Source organism: Oncorhynchus nerka, linkage group LG28 (genome assembly GCF_034236695.1).
Source record: "Oncorhynchus nerka isolate Pitt River linkage group LG28, Oner_Uvic_2.0, whole genome shotgun sequence".
NCBI classification, from domain to species: Eukaryota; Metazoa; Chordata; class Actinopteri; order Salmoniformes; family Salmonidae; genus Oncorhynchus; species Oncorhynchus nerka.
The window spans coordinates 82,382,542-82,400,070 of record NC_088423.1 but is presented as its reverse complement, the minus strand read 5'-3'; the positions used below and the strand labels follow the sequence as shown (position 1 = coordinate 82,400,070).

At 45.0% G+C, this 17,529-nt stretch overlaps 1 protein-coding gene across 9 annotated transcripts in view; it reads left to right on the top strand.

The window, feature by feature from the left end:
- Positions 1–17,529, top strand: part of LOC115125476 (chromodomain-helicase-DNA-binding protein 9-like) — a 197,731-nt gene that overhangs the window by 82,619 nt on the left and 97,583 nt on the right. For all 9 annotated transcript variants that reach the window (XR_010461738.1, XR_010461737.1, XM_065013186.1 and 6 more), the window contains 7 exons: positions 6,781–6,930; positions 7,588–7,656; positions 10,132–10,187; positions 10,618–10,735; positions 11,850–11,936; positions 16,908–17,042; positions 17,144–17,265. Coding sequence is in view for 7 of the 9 variants with exons in the window: in XM_065013186.1 (XP_064869258.1) it covers positions 6,781–6,930; positions 7,588–7,656; positions 10,132–10,187; positions 10,618–10,735; positions 11,850–11,936; positions 16,908–17,042; positions 17,144–17,265 (737 nt within the window). In the remaining 2 variants the exon portion in view is untranslated. The remainder of the gene's footprint in view (positions 1–6,780; positions 6,931–7,587; positions 7,657–10,131; positions 10,188–10,617; positions 10,736–11,849; positions 11,937–16,907; positions 17,043–17,143; positions 17,266–17,529) is intronic.

Here is a 17,529-nt window from a genome sequence, read left to right as displayed (position 1 = left end):
GCTGCAGAACTCTTATGACGGTGTTATTGTGATTATTAAAGGCATGGAGTCCCTCCCCGTGTCTCCAAGGCTACAGTATGCAGGCTCTTTATGGCTGCAGAACTCTTATGACGGTGTTATTGTGATTATTAAAGGCATGGAGTCCCTCCCCGTGTCTCCAAGGCTACAGTATGCAGGCTCTTTATGGCTGCAGAACTCTTATGATAGTGTTATTGTGTTATTGTGATTATTAAAGGCATGGAGTCCCTCCCCGTGTCTCCAAGGCTACAGTATGCAGGCTCTTTATGGCTGCAGAACTCTTATGACGGTGTTATTGTGATTATTAAAGGCATGGAGTCCCTCCCGTGTCTCCAAGGCTACAGTATGCAGGTTCTTTATGGCTGCAGAACTCTTATGACGGTGTTATTGTGATTATTAAAGGCATGGAGTCCCTCCCCGTGTCTCCAAGGCTACAGTATGCAGGTTCTTTATGGCTGCAGAACTCTTATGATAGTGTTATTGTGATTATTAAAGGCATGGAGTCCCTCCCCGTGTCTCCAAGGCTACAGTATGCAGGTTCTTTATGGCTGCAGAACTCTTATGACGGTGTTATTGTGATTATTAAAGGCATGGAGTCCCTCCCCGTGTCTCCAAGGCTACAGTATGCAGGTTCTTTATGGCTGCAGAACTCTTATGACGGTGTTATTGTGATTATTAAAGGCATGGAGTCCCTCCCCGTGTCTCCAAGGCTACAGTATGCAGGCTCTTTATGGCTGCAGAACTCTTATGATAGTGTTATTGTGATTATTAAAGGCATGGAGTCCCTCCCCGTGTCTCCAAGGCTACAGTATGCAGGCTCTTTATGGCTGCAGAACTCTTATGACGGTGTTATTGTGATTATTAAAGGCATGGAGTCCCTCCCTGTGTCTCCAAGGCTACAGTATGCAGGTTCTTTATGGCTGCAGAACTCTTATGACGGTGTTATTGTGATTATTAAAGGCATGGAGTCCCTCCCCGTGTCTCCAAGGCTACAGTATGCAGGTTCTTTATGGCTGCAGAACTCTTATGACGGTGTTATTGTGATTATTAAAGGCATGGAGTCCCTCCCCGTGTCTCCAAGGCTACAGTATGCAGGCTCTTTATGGCTGCAGAACTCTTATGACGGTGTTATTGTGATTATTAAAGGCATGGAGTCCCTCCCCGTGTCTCCAAGGCTACAGTATGCAGGTTCTTTATGGCTGCAGAACTCTTATGACGGTGTTATTGTGATTATTAAAGGCATGGAGTCCCTCCCCGTGTCTCCAAGGCTACAGTATGCAGGCTCTTTATGGCTGCAGAACTCTTATGACGGTGTTATTGTGATTATTAAAGGCATGGAGTCCCTCCCCGTGTCTCCAAGGCTACAGTATGCAGGCTCTTTATGGCTGCAGAACTCTTATGACGGTGTTATTGTGATTATTAAAGGCATGGAGTCCCTCCCGTGTCTCCAAGGCCATGTCTTTATCCTTAAGTGTTATTGTGATTATTAAAGGCAGTGTCTCCAAGGCTACAGTATGCAGGCTCTTTATGGCTGCAGAACTCTTATGATAGTGTTATTGTGATTATTAAAGGCATGGAGTCCCTCCCCGTGTCTCCAAGGCTACAGTATGCAGGCTCTTTATGGCTGCAGAACTCTTATGACGGTGTTATTGTGATTATTAAAGGCATGGAGTCCCTCCCCGTGTCTCCAAGGCTACAGTATGCAGGTTCTTTATGGCTGCAGAACTCTTATGACGGTGTTATTGTGATTATTAAAGGCATGGAGTCCCTCCCCGTGTCTCCAAGGCTACAGTATGCAGGCTCTTTATGGCTGCAGAACTCTTATGATAGTGTTATTGTGATTATTAAAGGCATGGAGTCCCTCCCCGTGTCTCCAAGGCTACAGTATGCAGGCTCTTTATGGCTGCAGAACTCTTATGACGCATGTGTTATTGTGATTATTAAAGGCATGGAGTCCCTCCCGTGTCTCCAAGGCTACAGTATGCAGGCTCTTTATGGCTGCAGAACTCTTATGACGGTGTTATTGTGATTATTAAAGGCATGGAGTCCCTCCCCGTGTCTCCAAGGCTACAGTATGCAGGTTCTTTATGGCTGCAGAACTCTTATGACTGTGTTATTGTGATTATTAAAGGCATGGAGTCCCTCCCCATGTCTCCAAGGCTACAGTATGCAGGTTCTTTATGGCTGCAGAACTCTTATGACGGTGTTATTGTGATTATTAAAGGCATGGAGTCCCTCCCCGTGTCTCCAAGGCTACAGTATGCAGGTTCTTTATGGCTGCAGAACTCTTATGACGGTGTTATTGTGATTATTAAAGGCATGGAGTCCCTCCCCGTGTCTCCAAGGCTACAGTATGCAGGCTCTTTATGGCTGCAGAACTCTTATGATAGTGTTATTGTGATTATTAAAGGCATGGAGTCCCTCCCCGTGTCTCCAAGGCTACAGTATGCAGGCTCTTTATGGCTGCAGAACTCTTATGACGGTGTTATTGTGATTATTAAAGGCATGGAGTCCCTCCCCGTGTCTCCAAGGCTACAGTATGCAGGTTCTTTATGGCTGCAGAACTCTTATGACGGTGTTATTGTGATTATTAAAGGCATGGAGTCCCTCCCCGTGTCTCCAAGGCTACAGTATGCAGGTTCTTTATGGCTGCAGAACTCTTATGACGGTGTTATTGTGATTATTAAAGGCATGGAGTCCCTCCCCGTGTCTCCAAGGCTACAGTATGCAGGCTCTTTATGGCTGCAGAACTCTTATGACGGTGTTATTGTGATTATTAAAGGCATGGAGTCCCTCCCCGTGTCTCCAAGGCTACAGTATGCAGGCTCTTTATGGCTGCAGAACTCTTATGACGGTGTTATTGTGATTATTAAAGGCATGGAGTCCCTCCCCGTGTCTCCAAGGCTACAGTATGTGTTATTCTTTATGGCTGCAGAACTCTTATGATAGTGTTATTGTGATTGATTAAAGGCATGGAGTCCCTCCCCGTGTCTCCAAGGCTACAGTATGCAGGTTCTTTATGGCTGCAGAACTCTTATGACGGTGTTATTGTGATTATTAAAGGCATGGAGTCCCTCCCATGTCTCCAAGGCTACAGTATGCAGGTTCTTTATGGCTGCAGAACTCTTATGACGGTGTTATTGTGATTATTAAAGGCATGGAGTCCCTCCCCGTGTCTCCAAGGCTACAGTATGCAGGCTCTTTATGGCTGCAGAACTCTTATGACGGTGTTATTGTGATTATTAAAGGCATGGAGTCCCTCCCCGTGTCTCCAAGGCTACAGTATGCAGGCTCTTTATGGCTGCAGAACTCTTATGACGGTGTTATTGTGATTATTAAAGGCATGGAGTCCCTCCCGTGTCTCCAAGGCTACAGTATGCAGGTTCTTTATGGCTGCAGAACTCTTATGACGGTGTTATTGTGATTATTAAAGGCATGGATGGAGTCCCTCCCGTGTCTCCAAGGCTACAGTATGCAGGTTCTTTATGGCTGCAGAACTCTTATGATAGTGTTATTGTGATTATTAAAGGCATGGAGTCCCTCCCGTGTCTCCAAGGCTACAGTATGCAGGTTCTTTATGGCTGCAGAACTCTTATGACGGTGTTATTGTGATTATTAAAGGCATGGAGTCCCTCCCCGTGTCTCCAAGGCTACAGTATGCAGGCTCTTTATGGCTGCAGAACTCTTATTAGTGTTATTGTGATTATTAAAGGCATGGAGTCCCTCCCGTGTCTCCAAGGCTACAGTATGCAGGTTCTTTATGGCTGCAGAACTCTTATGACGGTGTTATTGTGATTATTAAAGGCATGGAGTCCCCCCATGTCTCCAAGGCTACAGTATGCAGGTTCTTTATGGCTGCAGAACTCTTATGACGGTGTTATTGTGATTATTAAAGGCATGGAGTCCCTCCCCGTGTCTCCAAGGCTACAGTATGCAGGTTCTTTATGGCTGCAGAACTCTTATGACGGTGTTATTGTGATTATTAAAGGCATGGAGTCCCCCCGTGTCTCCAAGGCTACAGTATGCAGGTTCTTTATGGCTGCAGAACTCTTATGACGGTGTTATTGTGATTATTAAAGGCATGAAGTCCCTCCCCGTGTCTCCAAGGCTACAGTATGCAGGCTCTTTATGGCTGCAGAACTCTTATGACGGTGTTATTGTGATTATTAAAGGCATGGAGTCCCTCCCCGTGTCTCCAAGGCTACAGTATGCAGGCTCTTTATGGCTGCAGAACTCTTATGACGGTGTTATTGTGATTATTAAAGGCATGGAGTCCCTCCCGTGTCTCCAAGGCTACAGTATGCAGGTTCTTTATGGCTGCAGAACTCTTATGACGGTGTTATTGTGATTATTAAAGGCATGGAGTCCCTCCCCGTGTCTCTAAGGCTACAGTATGCAGGCTCTTTATGGCTGCAGAAGGCTCTTATGAGTCCCTTGCAGGCTCCTGGTGTGCAGAACTCTTATGAGGCATATTGTGAACTCTTATGATAGTGTTATTGTGATTATTAAAGGCATGAGAGTCCCTCCCCATGTCTCCAAGGCTACAGTATGCAGGCTCTTTATGGCTGCAGAACTCTTATGATAGTGTTATTGTGATTATTAAAGGCATGGAGTCCCTCCCCATGTCTCTAAGGCTACAGTATGCAGGTTCTTTATGGCTGCAGAACTCTTATGAGGCGGTGTTATTGTGATGTTTAAGGCATGGAGGTGTCTCCAAGGCTACAGTATGCAGGTTCTTTATTTGCAGAACTCTTATGACGGTGTTATTGTGATGTTTAAGTGTCTCCAAGGCTACAGTATGACTATGGCCCTCAACTATATTTATTTATCTATTGTAGTATTATTATTAAAAGGCATGGAGAGGCCATTTCCTCAGTCTGCAGAACGCAGGCCTTTGTGTTTAAAGATTCATGTCATATTGACTGGTTCTTATGACAGTGTTGTTGTGATAGTTAAAGCCATGGAGAGTCCCTGTCCTTGGGCTCTCTTGTTGGCCATGCTGATGCTGAGTGGAATACAGGAGTCACAGCTGTGGTATGGAGTCAAAGTACACCGGGTGGTTCAGAGTGAGTTCAGGACCTAACCAACTCAAGAACGAATAGCTCCAGTGTAATTTACTGTTGTTGTTGGTAGAGTTGAGGATTATGTAGGGTTAGGCCTCTCACCCCTAACTCCCCTCTCCCCCTGGCTGTGTCATAGTATGGATCGACTGGGGATTACCCCCCCCCCCGCCCATGTGTATGTATAATTAACCTCATTATCCCCCCCACCCAGTCTTAATTAGAGCTGTCTGAAGATGTCATTTAGAATGATTCTCCATTCCTGTCTGTTGCACTATAAGTGGTGGAGTTAGTAGACAAACAGCTCTGAGAACAGCTACAGCATCATCACCACAGGGGACCCCTCATCCTGGGAGGTAACCTGACAGGCAGGGAAGGAGGGACCACTCAGCCTGGGAGGTATCCTGACAGGCAGGGAAGGAGGGACCACTCAGCCTGGGAGGTAACCTGACAGGCAGGGAAGGAGGGACCCCTCAGCCTGGGAGGTAACCTGACAGGCAGGGAAGGAGGGACCCCTCAGCCTGGGAGGTATCCTGACAGGCAGGGAAGGAGGGACCCCTCAGCCTGGGAGGTAACCTGACAGGCAGGGAAGGAGGGACCCCTCAGCCTGGGAGGTAACCTGACAGGCAGGGAAGGAGGGACCCCTCAGCCTGGGAGGTAACCTGACAGGCAGGGAAGGAGGGACCCCTCAGCCTGGGAGGTATCCTGACAGGCAGGGAAGGAGGGACCCCTCAGCCTGGGAGGTAACCTGACAGGCAAGGAAGGAGGGACCCCTCAGCCTGGGAGGTAACCTGACAGGCAGGGAAGGAGGGACCCCTCAGCCTGGGAGGTAACCTGACAGGCAGGGAAGGAGGGACCCCTCAGCCTGGGAGGTAACCTGACAGGCAGGGAAGGAGGGACCCCTCAGCCTGGGAGGTAACCTGACAGGCAGGGAAGGAGGGACCCCTCAGCCTGGGAGGTATCCTGACAGGCAGGGAAGGAGGGACCCCTCAGCCTGGGAGGTAACCTGACAGGCAGGGAAGGAGGGACCCCTCAGCCTGGGAGGTAACCTGACAGGCAGGGAAGGAGGGACCCCTCAGCCTGGGAGGTAACCTGACAGGCAGGGAAGGAGGGACCCCTCAGCCTGGGAGGTAACCTGACAGGCAGGGAAGGAGGGACCACTCAGCCTGGGAGGTAACCTGACAGGCAGGGAAGGAGGGACCCCTCAGCCTGGGAGGTATCCTGACAGGCAGGGAAGGAGGGACCCCTCAGCCTGGGAGGTAACCTGACAGGCAGGGAAGGAGGGACCCCTCAGCCTGGGAGGTAACCTGACAGGCAGGGAAGGAGGGACCCCTCAGCCTGGGAGGTATCCTGACAGGCAGGGAAGGAGGGACCCCTCAGCCTGGGAGGTAACCTGACAGGCAGGGAAGGAGGGACCCCTCAGCCTCGGAGGTAACCTGACAGGCAGGGAAGGAGGGACCACTCAGCCTGGGAGGTAACCTGACTAAGCACACTTCAATGCCACACCTATTGCTGCGGAGTGTATACAACACACAGACACATGCACACACACTATTGAGAATAGACAGGACTGCCTTTGATGGCTGCCTACATATTAACCCAGTAAAACATAGGAAAAGAGTTATACTGATATTTTGGCTGTGCTGATTTGTACAATACAGAACCTCCGTAATACTAAACGTCTTTCCCTTTCCCCCCGTAGACGCGTCGGTCGAACCGCCAGGTGAAGAGGAAGAAGTATGCAGAGGAGGGAGAGGCCAGGGTGTCTGATGAGGAGGTGAAGGTCATGGTTAAAACCAAGAAGACCAGCACTGCTGCAGCACGCAAAGAGCCAGCACAGCAGCTGTTTGTGGTGAGGAGATACTGGCCTGGCCCTGGCAGCAATCAATAACTCTCAATAACATTCAGTTGTTCTAGACCAGTTGTTTCCAACTCCAGTCCTCCAGTACCCCCAACAGTACACATTGTTGCTGTAGTCCCAATGAGTGGAATCAGGTGAGTTTGTCTGGGGCCACAACAACAATGTGTACTGTTGGGGGTACTGGGAGACTGAAGTTGGGAAACACTGTAGGACTGATAGGTTCTACAGTACCAATACATCTCAAGATTACATTCTTCATTGCTCTAGCATAGCCCTATCTAGTCTAATATGTGTGTTATAGCAGTACAATGCATCTCAAGATTACATTCTTCATTGCTCTAGCATAGCCCTATCTAGTCTAATATGTGTGTTATAGCAGTACAATGCATCTCAAGATTACATTCTTCATTGCTCTAGCATAGCCCTATCTAGTCTAATATGTGTGTTATAGCAGTACAATGCATCTCAAGATTACATTCTTCATTGCTCTAGCATAGCCCTATCTAGTCTAATATGTGTGTTATAAGAGTACAATGCATCTCAAGGCCATACTTCATTCTGATATACATTGAACATACATGAAACTGGTGTGTGGAGTATGAAGGTTGTACATGGAGCTGTTAAAGTGGTTTGTTTCCAATGCTGCAGGAAAACCCCAGTGAGGAGGATGCTGCGGTTGTTGATAAGATCATGTCATCTCGAATAGTCAAGAACGAGGTAGGATTACAATCATTATCTTTAATGCCACACTCACTCATACCACTCTTTGTAGTACTATAGTATTTTAGTTTGCAGTAGTACATCTACAGTCGTGGCCAAAAGTTTTGAGAATGACACAAAAATTAATTTTCACGAAGTCTGCTGCCTCAGTTTGTATGATGGCAATTTGCATATACTCCAGAATGTTATGAAGAGTGAATCAGATCAGATGAATTGCAATTAATTGCAAAGCCCATCTTTGCCGTGCAACGGAACTGAATCCCCCCCAAAAAAATTCCGCTGCATTTCAGCCCTGCCACAAAAGGACCAGCTGACATCATGTCAGTGATTCTCTCGTTAACACAGGTGTGAGTGTTGACGAGGACAAGGCTGGAGATCACTCTGTCATGCTGATTGAGTTTGAATAACAGACTGGAAGCTTCAAAAGGAGGGTGGTGCTTGGAATCATTGTTCTTCCTCTGTCAACCATGGTTACCTGCAAGGAAACACATGCCGTCATCATTGTATTGCACAAAAAGGGCTTCACAGGCAAGGATATTGCTGCCAGTAAGATTGCACCTAAATCAACTATTTATCGGATCAAGAACTTCAAGGAGAGTTCAATTGTTGTGAATAAGGCTTCAGGGCGCCCAAGAACGTCCAGCAAGCTCCAGGACTGTCTCCTAAAGTTGATTCTGCAGCGGTATCGGGGCACCACCAGTACAGAGCTTGCTCAGGGAATGGCAGCAGGCAGGTGTAAGTGCATCTGCACACACAGTGAGGCAAATACTTTTGGAGGATGGCCTGGTGTCAAGAAGGGCAGCAAAGAAGCCTCTTGTCTCCAGGAAAAACATCAGGGACAGACAGATATTCTGCAAAGGGTACAGGGATTGGACTGCTGAGGACTGGGGTAAAGTCATTTTCTCTGATGAATCCCCTTTCCGATTGTTTGGGGCATCCGGAAAAAAGCTTGTCCGGAGAAGACAAGGTGAGAGCTACCAACAGTAAAGCATTCTGAGACCATTCATGTGTGGGGTTGCTTCTCAGCCAAGGGAGTGGGCTCACTCACAATTTTGCCTAAGAAAACAGCCATGAATAAAGAATGGTACCAACACATCCTCCGAGAGCAACGTCTCCCAACCATCCAGGAACAGTTTGGTGATGAACAATGCCTTTTCCAGCATGATGGAGGACCTTGCCATAAGGCAAAGGTGATAACTAAGTGGCTCAGGGAACAAAACATAGATATTTTGGGTCCATGGCCAGGAAACTCCCCAGACCTTAATCCCAGTGAGAACTTGTGGTCAATCCTCAAGAGGCAGTGGACAAACAAAACCCCACAAATTCTGATAAACTTCAAGCATTGATTATGCAAGAATGGGCTGCCAGAAGTTAATTGACAGCATGCCAGGGCGGATTTCAGAGGTCTTGAAAAAGAAGGGTCAACACTGCAAATATTGACTCTTTGCATGTAATTGTCAATAAAAGCCTTTGACACTTATGAAATGCTTGTAATTATACTTCAGTATTCCATAGTAACATCTGACAAAAATATATAAAGACACTGAAGCAGAAAACTTTGTGGAAATTAATATTTGTGTCATTCTCTAAACTTTTGGCCACGTCTGTACTTACCTTCCACAATGCGGGTTTGATTTAATTTAGCCCTCTGCCTTTTCCACTATACACTGAGTGTAGAAAACATTAAGAACATCTTCCTAATCTTGCACCCCCCTTTTGCCCTCAGAACAGCTTCATTTCAACGGGGCATGGACTATACAAGGTGTCAAAAGCGTTCCACAGGGATGCTGGCCCATGTTGACTCCAATACTTCCCACAGTTGGCTGTTGAGCGTGAAAAATCCTGCAGCGTTGCAGTTCTTGGCACAAACCGGTGCGCCTGGCACGTATTAGCCCCGTTCAAAAGAAATAAAATATTTAGTCTTGCACATTCACTCTCTGAATGGCACACATACACAATCAATGTCTAAATTGTCTCAAGGCTTAAAAATCCTTCTTTAACCTGTCTCCTCCCCTTCATCTACACTGATTGGAGTGGATTTAACAAGTGACATCAATAATGGATCATACATTTCACCTGGATTCACCTGGTCAGTCTATGTCATGAAAAGAGCAGGTGTTCTTAATGTTTTGTACACTCAGTGTATGAAGAGCTTTTGGACCATGCTGGTCATTTATGAACATTTGAACATCTTGGCCATGTTCTGTTATAATCTCCACCCGGCACAGCCAGAAGAGGTCTGGCCACCCCACATAGCCTGGTTCCTCTCTAGGTTTCTTCCTAGGTTTTGGCCTTTCTAGGGAGTTTTTCCTAGCCACCGTGCTTCAACACCTGCATTGCTTGCTGTTTGGGGTTTTAGGCTGGGTTTCTGTACAGCACTTTGAGATATCAGCTGATGTACGAAGGGCTATATAAATACATTTGATTTGATTTAGTCTGTATTCTGTTCTATAATATTGGTTCCTCTTCTAGGTCGCTCCAGGAGTTATCGTAGAAGTGGAGGAGTTCTTTGTAAAATACAAAAACTAGTAAGGCATTCTTTTTCATTCCAGCTAAGATAATTGCATTCACATTTTTAATGTTTGTATTCAACCGAAAAAGCCAAATACAGTATGTTAAACAGAGCGATGTAAGACACAGCTTGTCATTACTAGTTCTTGCACTACCACTTTGAGATGCCTTTGACTGAACTCACATGTGACCTCATTGTAGTTTCACTAGAACAAAATCCAGGCCAGTCTGAAATGAAGACTAATTTGGTGTGTAGTAGATTGTAAATCCTATACAAATGTAAAATGTACAAAATGGCACACAAATGGAACATTTAAACATAAAGTAAACATATATCCATTTGATAGATGTACGACGTCATAAAAGACATTCAAGGTTTAGTTTGTACTATACGTGTGTGTTCTCGTGCGTTCCTGACTCTGTGTGTTGTCCCTCGGTCTCTCTCAGCTCCTACCTCCACTGTGAGTGGGCCGTAGAGCAGCAGCTGGAGAAAGACAAGAGGATTCAGCAGAAGATCAAACGTTTCAAGATTAAACAGGCACAGAGAGCCCACTTCTTTGCAGATGTAAGACCCTTTCACACCTGTGTGTGTGTGTGTGCGTGTCAGTGTGTGTTTGTGTGTGTGTGTGTTTGCCTGTTCAGCACAGGCGTGTTTGCATGCATCTCTGTAGTGTGCTTTAGGCCTTGATATGTTCATCCCACCCACCCATACAGTCATACAGTGTGTTTTTCCCCCCTAGACTCCAGCTGGCATGAAGGCGGTTTACTATGTCTTCCTGTGTGTTTTAGATGGAGGAGGGTCCCTTTAACCCTGACTCTGTCTTCCTGTGTGTTTTAGATGGAGGAGGATCCCTTTAACCCTGACTCTGTCTTCCTGTGTGTTTTAGATGGAGGAGGATCCCTTTAACCCTGACTCTGTCTTCCTGTGTGTTTTAGATGGAGGAGGGTCCCTTTAACCCTGACTATGTCTTCCTGTGTGTTTTAGATGGAGGAGGATCCCTTTAACCCTGACTATGTCTTCCTGTGTGTTTTAGATGGAGGAGGGTCCCTTTAACCCTGACTATGTCTTCCTGTGTGTTTTAGATGGGAGAAGGATCTTCCTGTGTGTTTTAGATAATCCCCTGACTATGTCTTCCTGTGTGTTTTAGATGGAGGAGGATCCCTTTAACACTGACTATGTCTTCCTGTGTGTTTTAGATGGAGGAGGTTCTTCCTGTTGTTTTAGATGGAGGAGGAACCCTGATTATCTCTTCCTGTGTGTTTTAGATGGAGGAGGGTCCCTTTAACCCTGACTCTGTCTTCCTGTGTGTTTTAGATGGAGGAGGATCCCTTTAACCCTGACTGTGTGTTTTATGTCTTCCTGACTATGTCTTCCTGTGTTTTAGATGGAGGAGGATCCCTTTAACCCTGACTCTGTCTTCCTGTGTGTTTTAGATGGAGGAGGATCCCTTTAACCCTGACTATGTCTTCCTGTGTGTTTTAGATGGAGGAGGATCCCTTTAACCCTGACTATGTCTTCCTGTGTGTTTTAGATGGAGGAGGATCCCTTTAACCCTGACTATGTCTTCCTGTGTGTTTTAGATGGAGGAGGATCCCTTTAACCCTGACTATGTCTTCCTGTGTGTTTTAGATGGAGGAGGGTCCCTTTAACCCTGACTCTGTCTTCCTGTGTGTTTTAGATGGAGGAGGATCCCTTTAACCCTGATTATGTGGAGGTAGACAGAGTACTGGAGGTGTCCTATTGTGAAGACAAGGACACAGGAGAGGTGCGAGCGGTGGGGAGGGCCTCTTTCATTCACAACAAATGACCTCCAAAGGAGAGATGATTAGACTGCCTTTTGTTAGAAAGAGAGAGAGAGAATGAACGTGTATGTCTGAACATTGTGTGTGTGTGTGTGTATGTCCTTGAGTGTGTCTCATCTCCTCATTTGTAGAAGATACTATTGTAAAGAATGGGGTCATTCCATACATGTGTATTATGGTTGTTGTCTCTGTTACTTTAGCTGTGGGTGTAGCTACTAGTGTTGCTCGGTGTACCAGTACCACGGTAACACCACAGTAACACCACGGCAATACCACGGTATCAAAACCTCATGATACTTATGATACCAACATTTTAGAATACCATAGTACCGTTTGATCTAAAGAACCTGCTGGTGCCAGTTGAATTGAAGCATCTAGTCTGTTGTATGAGCAGGTCCAATAATATCCACTTCACTTTCATCAACATATCACGTGGCAGCTGTAATCAGCCAGCCTCACCCCCTACCAGACCCCACTGACCTGCTTCTCTCTGGCCCCTCTTCATGCTCATCTATTCCTCCATATCAGCTCGTGATGTCGACCCTGATGAGTCCTCTGTTGTTACATTAGTTACATTGGAGCAGCACGCAGAGCGAGCAGCAAAGTTTGTACATTATATAATATCATCACCTGTTATAACCAAGAGCACAGGCCAGTTTGATCTGACTTTGCAAGTTCACTGTCATGCAGCCTCTGAGTGTCAGAGAGGGAAAATAGAGCAGCGCATCACGACAGGCATGCTTACAACTTTACAGCAAAGAAAATGCTTGTCCCTAAGGTAACCATATTACCGCCACACCTAAGGTCACGAGACATGACGATAGTCAAATTCCACATGACCGTTTAGTTGCGGAAATTAGAGTTCTCCAAGCTCTGATACTTAAGCTCTGATACCATAAAAAAAGCCAGCACTGATAGTAGCCTACCAAACTTGCTAACTCTATTGTCCCTCTAATAACTCTGATATCAATGCAAATGTTGTTGAAAATCTAATCAGACACTTCATATGAACTCGTGCAACATTTCAATCGGCTATGCAATTGCGTGAGAAAATAGAGTGATGGCTTCTCCTGAAAAGAGGAAGATCAGCTTTCTATAGGCTAGGCCTACTATACTATTTTTCAACTCCTAATATTAAGTACATTGCTTCTCTTTACAACAGTAGTATGGCCTACCTGGCTGGCATGAAAATGAACCACGGGAAAAGTGTCCTCCATTCGCTATTTAAGTACATAGGTGACATGCATTTTTCCCCTGCCCGTTTCGAGACGGGTGCATGATAATGGTCCATTCTAAATCAATACAAATGTCACACATATATTATTTAGTATATGTAAAGACAACATTAAATCAAGAATAGTCTGATGGGTGACAATATTAGCCTATCACTTGTAAATGATATCACTTGTGAATGATACCCAGCTTCAGGCAAACAGCTCATCATTTTTTAAAGACTTTTTCAAATCATATTCGCACACCTCATAGAGCCTAGCCCCTAGACCTATATGTTTTGATAACATTTGTATCATAACTAAAGTGGCCAAAGTAACTTCTCAAAATTAAGCACATTCATCCACTTTACAATGGGTGTAGAGCCTAAATGACATACATACGTAGCAGTGCGTGAGATCAAGTTTGGGGAAGATCATTTTCACCATAAAAATGCACCTTTATAATAAAAACAATACATGCATAATCACATTTGGGTTACTTTTGAGAGTGGTGTTTTCCCTGCTAATGGAACATTCACACTTACAGTTGAAGTCGGAAGTTTACATACACTTAGGTTGGAGTCATTAAAACTCGTTTTTCAACCACTCCACACATTTCTTGTTAACAAACTATAGTTTTGGCAAGTCGGTTAGGACATCTACTTTGTGCATGACACAAGTAATTTTCCCAACAATTGTTTACAGACAGATTATTTCACTTATAATTCACTGTATCACAATTCCAGTGGGTCAGAAGTTTACATACACAAAGTTGACTGTGCCTTTAAACAGCTTGGAAAATTCCAGAAAATGATGTCATGGCTTTAGAAGCTTCTGATAGGCAAATTTACATAATTTGAGTCAATTGGCGGTGTATTTTAAGGCCTACCTTCAAACTCCGTGCCTCTTTGCTTGACATCATGGGAAAATCAAAAGAAATCAGCCAAGACCTCAGAAAAATAATTGTAAACCTCCACAAGTCTGGTTCATCCTTGGGAGTAATTTCCAAACGCCTGAAGGTACCACGTTCATCTGTACAAACAATAGTACGCAAGTATAAACACCATGGGACACCACGCAGCCATAATACCGCTCAGGAAGGAGATGCCTTCTGTCTCCTAGAGACGAACGTACTTTGGTGCGAAAAGTGCAAATCAATCCCAGAACAACAGCAAAGGACCTTGTGAAGATACAAAAGTATCTATAGCCACAGTAAAACGAGTCCTATATCGACATAACCTGAAAGGCCGCTCAGCAAGGAAGAAGCCACTGCTCCAAAACCGCCATTAAAAAGCCAGACTACGGTTTGCAACTGCACATGGGGACAAAGATCGTACTTTTTGGAGAAATGTCCTCTGGTCTGATGAAACAAAAATAGAACTGTTTGGCCATAAAGACCATCATTATGTTTGGAGGAAAAGGGGGAGGCTTGCAAACTGAAGGACACCATTCCAACCGTGAAGCACGGCTGTGGCAGCATCATGTTGTGGGGGTGCTTTGCTGCAGGAGGGACTGGTGAACTTCACAAAATAGATGGCATCATGAGGATGGAAAATGATGTGGGTATTATTAGGCTATCCAAAACGTTTGATCTAAGTTATACAATTTACAGGCAATGCTACCAAATACTAATAGAGTGTATGTAAACTTCTGACCCACGGGGAATGTGATGAAAGAAATTAAAGCTGAAATAAATTATTCTCTACTATTATTCTGACATTTCACATTCTTAAAATAAAGTGGTGATCCTAACTGACCTAAGACAGGGAATTTTCACTAAGATTAAATGTCAGGAATTGTGAAAAACTGAGTTTAAATGTATTTGGCTAAGATGTATGTAAACTTCCAACTTCAACTGTATAGCCTACTGCCATGTGCACATTGCTGCACTTATAATGTGAAGAAATAGCCTAATAGTTTATCAATGTTTTAAGCTAAACATTCTCATCTGTTGCGACAGGTTTTTTGATGCTAGTGGTTATATTAATTTGGGATCTATCGCATCCCACAACTGTCCAAGACTATGTTTTGGAATATTTTTTTCTCGCACAGAATAGAGTAGGTCAACGTTTGTACTATGGGGGATAGTAGATTGACATAGGATGGTGCGTTTGCTGTTGGTTAGTCCTACTCATCTTGTTGGCTGACGAAAAGTAAATGTGTACAGTTCTTCCAATATCTTCAATATGCACCTTGGCATTGGATAAGGACGCACGCAGTTGCGTCCCCGATGTGTCTGTCTTCACTTGTAGCCTGTGAGAAAGACCTGATCATGTGACGGAGAGCCATGTGTGTGAGAGGTGCTTCGGCACGCAGCCGGGAGAAGGGATTTATGATTATTATATTCAGCCCAAGGGCCCAACGGTCACTGGCCGCAAAAGGCATGGATGTTTTTAGGGGACATTACGGAAACACAAAAGAGATGCCGCCGGGAAATTTGAGGCATTATCAACTGCTTGAGTGAGAGACTGATGAAGTGTGTACAGCCTGTGCAAAAACAAAGCAGAGCTCAGGCCTTTCATGTGACTTTTATCAAATCATCATTAGAGTCGCATCATGCAGCCTTAGAATGTATTAAAAATCTAAACATAAAGCCCAACATTTGTATCACAACTAAAGTTACATAAATAACTCTAAATGAAGCATATAGGAGTACCTGTTTCTTTGTTAACTGCTCAACACAGAATAGAGAAAATATCCTTCCTATTTTATTCAGCTATGTTCAATTGTATTCTTCATATTATAAAATAATGGCACGGAATTCTAAGAAAATCTTGTCTGCTAAATGAACTAGTGTAGCCCACAGCCATATGGCATAGCCAGATCAGGACCTAACATAAGGACAACTCAGAGTATGCTATTCTGTTCTTCTGAAATAGACTGCCCTTTCTTCACATCATGTTTTTTAGACCGGTTTAAAATAAATAATAGATTTATTGTGAAGGTGTAGGATATATTACAATGATTTATGAGGCTTGTTCAAATGTATATGTTCCAAAGGTCTGTATTAGTGGCTTGTAGGCTATGTGTGGAAGCCAGGAGATGCTAAATAAATAAATGAATGGCCAGTTACAGTGAGACCGGCAGTTATTTGCTTGACAATCACCGGCTGACGAAATGTCTTGGCCGCCACGGCCCTACTTGTTCCTAGCCTGAATGGTTCAGAAATCCATTTCTTTCTGGTGCTCCTTAAATTCTGTTTGGTGTCCAGCGTTTTAAAAGTTGAGAACAGTGTGTGTTTGTGGGAGAGAGTGAGTGGTGTGTGTGTGTGTGTTTTTACTAGAGGAAGGGATGGAGAGTGTGTGTCTATTTTAACTGAAGAGTAAAGAAGGTTTCATGCAGTGTTTTCTCCTTACTGACACAATGACATGCAGATCATTATGCATGTGTGTTCCTTCCCCCAGTCCTCCAGCCAAATCACAGCTAGGCCTTTGCAAATATGAGCAAATCAGCCATTCTATGCAGTATTCTATTAAACACTGAACAGTGTGAAGTTAAATTCAATATGTGTTGCATTGAGTAAAGTGTGAATTTCAGTGACAGGTTTTTGCGTAGCTCATGCGCAGGAGGTTTAGAAAACGGGGGACTGGGTCAACAGGACGCTAGTGACAACACTAGTAGCTACTAAAAGGTGAAGTTTCTATGTTTTTTTGTGTTAACTCACAACATCTCTCTCTTTCCCCCTCCCTCCTCCCCCTCTCTCCGTCCCTCTTCCCCCAGCAGGTGGTGTACTACCTGGTGAAGTGGTGCTCTCTGCCCTATGAAGACAGTACATGGGAACTGAAGGGGGATGTGGACCAGAGTAAAATAGAGGAGTTTGAGCTGCTGCAGGCAGCAAGGCCAGACTCCCGCAGGATGGTAAGCCCCCTTTATTCAACCTCCTTTCTCTTCTCTTCCTCTCTCTTCTTTTCTCATCTCTCTTCTCATCTTCTCATCCTCTAACATTCTCTACCCCACAGGAGCGTCCCCCAGCCAGCCTGTGGAAGAAGAGGGATGAGTCGAGGGAGTACAGGAACAGTAACGTCCTCAGGGACTACCAGCTGGAGGGAGTCAACTGGCTCCTCTTCAACTGGTACAACAGGTCAGTAGGGCCCCCCTAAGGCTACACACACACACACACACACACACACACACACACACACACACACACACACTGTACCTGTATTCATGTGCAAACAAGCAGACACACAGTGTTCTACTGCCCTGAACAGACTCTGACAGTCAGAAACACAGGGTTGTTCCAGACTTCAGATCCTAGGTTTCAGCTCTGTGGTTGTAGCATACTGCATCCAGCCAGAGAGACAAGGGCTGGACTGTCAGATTGCTAAGTAGTGCAGAAGAGAAG